The sequence below is a fragment of the Octopus bimaculoides genome, chromosome 5, assembly GCF_001194135.2.
Source record: "Octopus bimaculoides isolate UCB-OBI-ISO-001 chromosome 5, ASM119413v2, whole genome shotgun sequence".
In the NCBI taxonomy this organism is placed as follows: domain Eukaryota; kingdom Metazoa; phylum Mollusca; class Cephalopoda; order Octopoda; family Octopodidae; genus Octopus; species Octopus bimaculoides.
Genome location: NC_068985.1, coordinates 62543399 through 62550789, shown reverse-complemented (window position 1 = coordinate 62550789; position 7391 = coordinate 62543399). Strand labels below are relative to the sequence as shown.

Genomic DNA, 7391 nt, shown 5'->3' with positions numbered 1-7391 from the left:
GTTACAAAGAAAGCAAAGATCGTAAGATATGACCAAAGAAGGAAGGGTTACCAGCAGAATAGGTTATTCAGAGTAGATCAGAAGAAATTCTATAAAGAAATAATGGGAGAGTGTACAGATGAAAAGTTGATACCAGATAACATTGAAAGTCAAAGATTTTGGAGTGACATCTGGAGCAAAGACAAGGAGCACAAGAAGGATGCTGAATGGTTGCAAGAACTGAAACAAACAGTAGTCTATCCAAAACAGGCAGAACTAGTCATTTCAGTTAGGGAAGTGAAGGAAATCAGCAAAAAAATGAGCAACTAGAAGGCCCAGGACCAGATGGAGTTCAAAGATACTGGATCAAAAGATTTGGTGAATGTCATGCATGAATAACTGCGCAACTCAACACCTTGTTAGATGCTGACCAAGTAACACCAGAGTGGTTGACATTGGGTTGGATAGTGCTGTGCCTGAAAAACATCAAAAAAGGCAATTCGGTAGACAATTACAGGCCGATATCCTGTTTGCCACTTATGTGGTAGTTATTGACTGGAATACTCGCAGAGTCAACGTACGAACATCTGGAAAATAATGGAGTCCCACCACATGAGCAGAAAGGTTGCAAGCGTAAGTGTAGAGGTACCAAGGATCAACTCCTGATAGACAAAACTGTACTTAGAGACTGCAAGAGGAGTAAAAGTAACTTAGCCATGTCATGGATCAACTATTGTAATGCATACGATATGATTCCACATTCTTGGATTATGGAATGTATGAACCTGTTTGGTATTGCATTGAATGTTGAGTGATTGCTTGGAAAAAGTATGGCAAATTAGAGGACAGACCTGACAGCATACGGAAGAAGTTTAGGGACAGTGGAAATTAGGAGGGGCATCATCCAAGGGGGCTGCCTGTCCCCACTGATCTTTGTACTGTGCTTGATACCACTAAGGAAAGCAAAAGCTGGGTATGTATTCAAAAGCCGCCAACAAAAAGTCAACCATTTGTTATTCATGGATGACCTGAAACTTTATGGTAAAGATGAAGCCCAAGTCAGTTCCCTCGTTGATACAGTATATACTTTCAGTGCTGATATCAGAATGGAGTTCAGATTGAGAAAGTGTGGTGTGTTAGTCTTGAAGAGAGGAAAATCAAATGTATGGACAGGCTAACAATACCATCGGGGGAGGTTATGAAGCAGATAGAAGAGATGGGATATAAGTACTTGGGGATTTTGGAAATGGATAAATTGATGGAGAAAGAAATGACAGAAAAATTTAAGGTGGAGTACTTGCGTAGACTGAAACTGATCCTTAAGTCGAAATTAAATGGATGAAATAAGATTACCTAGGTGGTTTCACTCCTTAGATATGGAGCAGGAGTAATCGCATGGACAGTAGATGAACTAAACAGCTTAGACAGAAAGACAAGGAAATTGCTAACTAGATATGGGACACTCCACCCAAAAGTGACACAGACAGCCTGTATGTACCTAGATAAAGAGGGGGAAGAGAACTTATTGGATGCAAATACAGCATTAGAGTAGAAGAAAACAACATAGCTTGGTTTGTAAAAAATGCCACAGAGCTGTTATTATTAGAAGTAAGATGGTCAGGCTTGTGCAGAATGAAGGATTGCAAAGATAAAGCACTGCACAAGCAATTGAAAACGAATGAAATGGAAAATAGGTGGGTAAAGAAAAGAATGCATGGACAATTTCATAGGGATGTTGAAGATAAGACAAGCTGTGAATGACTAAAAGTGATTTAAAACTGTGCTGCCCAAGAGCAACCACAGAATTTGTGGACAAAATGGTGAAACCATATGTCATATTACCAGCCAATGTACGCCACTAGCCCAGAAGGAATATAAGAGATGCCACAACAATATAGCAAGGCATGTCCACTGGACACATTGCAACAAGTATGGACTTGAAGGAGAAAAAAATTGGTATGACCACAAACCCGAAGGCATCATTGAAAATGATAATGCAAAGATCCTGTGGGATTTTATGATTAAGTGTGACTATGAGATGGGGAATAGGAAGCCAGACATAGTCTTAATTGAGAAAGAAAGCAAAAGATGCTGGATCATACATATAGCATGCCCAGCTGACAGCAACGTATGTGATAAGGAAGAAAGAAAAGTTGATAGATATGCCAGGTTAGCTTGGGAGGTTAAGTAGTTGTGGTTGCTGAAAAAGGTGGTAGTAGTACCAATAATTGTTAGAGGCCTGGGAACAGTGAGTAAAAATCTTGAGAAGTACATGGAACATATAGGGGCTGCAATAAGGGTGGAGCACTTGCAGAAAACTGCACTGCTTGTAACCACTTGAATACTCTGGATGGTGCTTGAAAAATAAGGGGTGTTATCTTAGTTAGTGGTAGTGAACAGCTGGCACTGTAGTACATCAGCAGTATCAGAAGCTGTGTGAAGACTATAAATAATAATAATAATAATAATAATAATACCTAGCCAAAAGAAAGAAGGAAAATTTGCCAACCTTTTTATTTCCACATGATGTCTTATGTGCAGCATGTTGCTCGCTACAGGAATTGGCACCTTGCAGACATTGTAAATTTAAACACAGCTGAGATAGACTCTGATTGAAAGCTAACTACAAAATAAAAAGAGTAAACAAAAAATATAAATGAAGTGATTACAAAAAATTTGTTATATTTTATAAAATGTTTATTTGAAATACTGTAGGGGCAAACATTCCTATATGGTTACAAAGTTTGCTTCCCAACCACATATTTTTGGATTCAGTTCCACTATGTGGTACCTTGGTTAGATGCCTTCTACTATAGTCCTGGGCCAGCCAAAACCTTGTCAGGGGATTTGATAGATGGAAACTGAGAGAAGCTTGTCATATATATATATATATATATATATATATATATATATATATATATATATATATATATATATATATATATCATCATCATCATCATCATCATTATTTAGCGTCCATTCTCCATGTTAGCATGGGTTGGACGGTTTGACTGGGGGACTGGTGAACCAGGTGGTTACACCAGACTCCAATCTGATCTGGCAGAGTTTCTACAGCTGGATGCCCTTCCTAACGCCAACCACTTCGAGAGTGTAGTGGGTGCTTTTTACGTGCCACCAGCACGAGGGCCAGTCCAGCAGTACTTGCAATGGCCATGCTCAAATGGTGTTTTTTATGTGCCACCTGCACAGGAGTCAGTTCAATGTTTTGTGTGTGTATATATATATATATATGTATGTAATGTATGTATGTATGTATGTATGTATGTATGTATATATATATATATATATATATGTGTGTGTGTGTGTGTATGTATGTATATATAAAGGGTATGTATGATAAGTGCTCATGTTGATTTACTACTAAAACTCTGACCTAAACTGCAACTAAAACATAAAACAAAAGTGCTGTAGCTGCCTAGCAACGACTGGTTATGATGGCTGAAAAGTTGAGAGGCTGACCAAGATACTCTCATGGAATGTGATCAGATGAGGTTTATTTTTCAATATAGTTCCTCTTTGCAGTTCACACATATCTTCCATCAGTGTTGCAGTGCTTGAATCCCTTTGCTGAATAAACTTTTATTCTGTTGGCCAAAACAGTCATCAACAGTAGATATGACATCATCATCATTGCAATCCTGCTTTTGACTATCATCTGTTGGGGGACTGATGATAGTTCGATGTGGTAATATCAGATTAGGGGTGGGGTGATCAACCAATTCAAAGCCACAGTTACACACAGCAGCCATTGAAAGCAAGGACATGTATGCTGGAGTATTGTCTTGATGAAAGAAGACATCTTTTGCCAGTTTTCTTGGGCATTTGGTCCTGATAGGCTTTTGTAATTACCTCAGCAAGTTGGTGTGGCCCTTTTTAAGATAGTCATTAAACACAATGCCTTTTGCATCCCAAGAAACAGAAGTCATCATCTTCCCTGCAGATGAAACAACTTTGGCCTTCTTTGGAGTAGGTGAGGAGTGAGTGTTTCCACTGTGTGTATTGTCTCTTTGTTTCTGGCTCAAAGTGATGAACCCAACACTTGAGCAGCTTGGGAAAACATTCAAGGAAACTAGCTGGGTCTGGTTCAAACAATATCAGATTTTCTTGTGATGTGATCAGCCTGGTGTGCTTTTGATCAGGTGTCAGAGAACATGGTACCCACTGAGCAGAAACGTTCATCATGTTAAGTTCATTGTGCAGAATATTCACAACTCTCTCATGGGATATGTGAATAGCACTGGCTATTTGATTTATAGTCAATTGCCTGTCATTCATCACCTTGTGGTGAACATGATTGATGTTTTCGTCTGGTGGCAGACTCTTCCTTAACCTCCTAAATTCAGTTGCCCACTTTTGCATTATTGATAAAGTTGGAGCGTATCAACCATGTCAGTTTGGATGTCCTTGGGAACATACTTTTTCTGCAGGTCCTTGATAACACCACAATACCGAATTTTGTCCATTTTCAAGAGAAGTTGCTACTAGTTACTTTTGAAATCTTCTTTGAACAGTGAGATGTTAGTTTACTTGGCACAAAACAAGCAGTTATTAATAAGTGTTGAAATTAAAGCATGCAAGATTTCACAGCTTTAGCATTACACTTCATAGCCAACCTATGACCTTTTCAGCACATCCTTGAATAAGTGGTTTTTCATTGAATAGGTATATATATATATATATATATATATATAGATTTTAGAAAGGAAAAAAGAACAAGCAAAACATGTGGTATTACTTTAGAGCATGTAATTTATGATTCAAATGTAACTGCAGTGCAGAGTTGTTAGAGTAAATAAGGGATTAAGAAATAATACTGTTTCTAGAATTGCTGTGCAAATGCTGTATAAATCATTATGCAAAGATTTTCATACAAGCCAACTCTGAAGAATTAAAGAATATCCTTAGTAAAAAACACGAGTAGTATTCAATGATGGAATTGGTACCTACTATTATCTTTTACTAAGGATATTCCTTAATTCTTTGATGACAGAACTTGCAACTACTAATATCCTTTATTAAGGGTATTATATATTCTAAAGGGATATCACATGTTTCACTTGTTCTTTCTTTCTTTCTTTCTTTCTTATATATATATATATATATATATATGATTGACCGTTGACTGAACACTATTCAATTTTTTTTCTCCGTGTTTTTCTCCTTGTCTCCGTATTCTTTCTGTTGAAGAGCGTAGCTCGAAACGTCAAAGACTTTCCGTATTCCCGAGCGTCATACTAATATATACTTTTGTTATTTACACCACCTGTCCTCGTCTGTTGTTATTATTTGTATATTCTCCCATATATATATATATATATATATATATATATATATATATATATATATATATATATATATATATATGCAGACAGAAATGTTGAGAAATTCAACAGAAGAATTAGAGACAGCGCAGGAGAATTCGAGGACAGAATGGAAGGATTGGACAGGAAGGAGTCAAGATGATATATCATCATCATATATATATCATCTTGACTCCCTCCCATCCAATCTTTCCATCCTGCCTTTGAATTCTCCTGCACTGCCTCTAACTCTTCTGTTGAATTTTTCAACATTTCTGTCTGCATACACCACTCTGCTCTCAACACATCCATCTATTACAAGCACACAGACTCACACTTTTATCTTAATTTGTCCTCCTCCCACCTTACCCACACCAAGCTCCTGATTCCCAACTTCCAATTCCCCTGTCTATGCAGGTTCTGCAGTGACGACCATGACTTTGAGACCTAGTCTCAACTCATGGCTCACTACTTCACCCTACATGGATATCCCCTCACCATTATCTACCCTGTCCTTGTCTGGGCACAATCTGTGGACTGTGCCACTGCTCTTTCCTCTTGCACCTGCCCCACTCTTACCTGTCTGCTGCTTCCCTTCACTTATCACCACTCCAACACACTATTCTCTGAGCCTTCTCGTGACTCCAGCCTGACCCTTTCACCTCACACATCTTCTCTAACCCACTCCTTCTCTCCTTCAAACAAGCCCAAAACCTGCATAACCTCCTGGTCCACAGTTTCTTCCCTACCCCTGTCTCTCAGCCTGGCTCTTTCCCCTGCTCTCACTGAAACTGTTGCATCTGCCCCTACCTCTCCAACACCACTATCCTCACTGGCACCCATCACCGCCCCTATCACATCACTGACTCCTTTACCGGTACCTCTAGTAATGTTATTTACTACATCTCCTGCTCTCTTTGTCCTTCCCAGTACATTGGTCAAATGGGATGCCACTTGGCTGACTGGTTCATGGAGCACCTCCAAGACATCAGACTTGGCAATGATACCCTGGTTTCAGGTCACTTCTGCTCTACCAGTCATTCGCTACAACATCTGTCTGTGTTTGGACTCTCACCTTTGCCGTGAACAGGAATTAAGCTTCTTCTTTTGTTCCTTATGGGCTCAACTTGCTACCTGTCTTCATCTGACACCACCTCGCACACCTCCTACATTCAGGTGCTCCTCCCCTCCACCTGCACACCTGCATACCACCTACCTCAGTACCCTCACCACACACACACCATTATGCAAACACCCATACACACTGTTCAACTCATTACTCACTTCACACACCATTACACACACACACCTACAAACACCTTCCCACTCCACACACACTAGCACCAAACACTTTTCAGCACCCACACCACACACCATTATCCACACACTCTTCAATAGCGTCACCACACATACCACTATACAAGCACCCCTACACAGTGTTCAACTTAGTACACACACCACACACCATCATGTACACTCCCACACCTACACATAAACACATGCAACATGCATAGACACACATAACTTTTGCCCACAAGCATACACTATACACATGCACAACAGTTTTTCTTATAAGACTGACAGAGGTAGTTGAGTTTAACTCTAGGTATTAAGAGTCGCTGACAAGGATTAAGATGCTATGCATCAAAATCCAAAATTGTTTGATCTATGTAAGCTGGGGACTTACCTCCCTTTGTCAGTCATTAAATACAGTGCTTTGTGGCTTTGGAGTCGTTTTAACTCTTGTTTCTAGTAATAGCTGGTGCTGGTCAGTACCCTCTGCCACTTTTGTGACTTCTATTAATTTTGTCTATAGCTGATGAAGGAAATATTCTCTATGTGGCCTGTTTGTTTTCTGTGCTCTGTTTATGTTCTGTTTTTCATTTTGTCCACGTTTTTTTCCTGTACCCAGATATGCATCTATATATACATGTAGATGTAGGTATGTACATACATGTACATATATATGCATATACTCACATATTATTTGTATTATTATTATTATTATTATTATTATCTATCTATCTATCTATCTATCTATCTATCTATCTATCTATCTATCTATCTATCTATCTATCTATCTATCTATCT

The 7391-nt window shown here is 38.9% G+C and overlaps 1 protein-coding gene across 1 annotated transcript in view; it reads right to left on the bottom strand.

Annotated features, from left to right (window-relative positions):
- The window catches only part of LOC106877334 (A disintegrin and metalloproteinase with thrombospondin motifs 16), a 123112-nt gene that overhangs the window by 24625 nt on the left and 91096 nt on the right, over positions 1-7391 (bottom strand). Inside the window, exon 13 of the mRNA XM_014926209.2 lies at positions 2489-2602. Within this exon, the coding sequence (XP_014781695.1) occupies positions 2489-2602 (114 nt within the window). The remainder of the gene's footprint in view (positions 1-2488; positions 2603-7391) is intronic.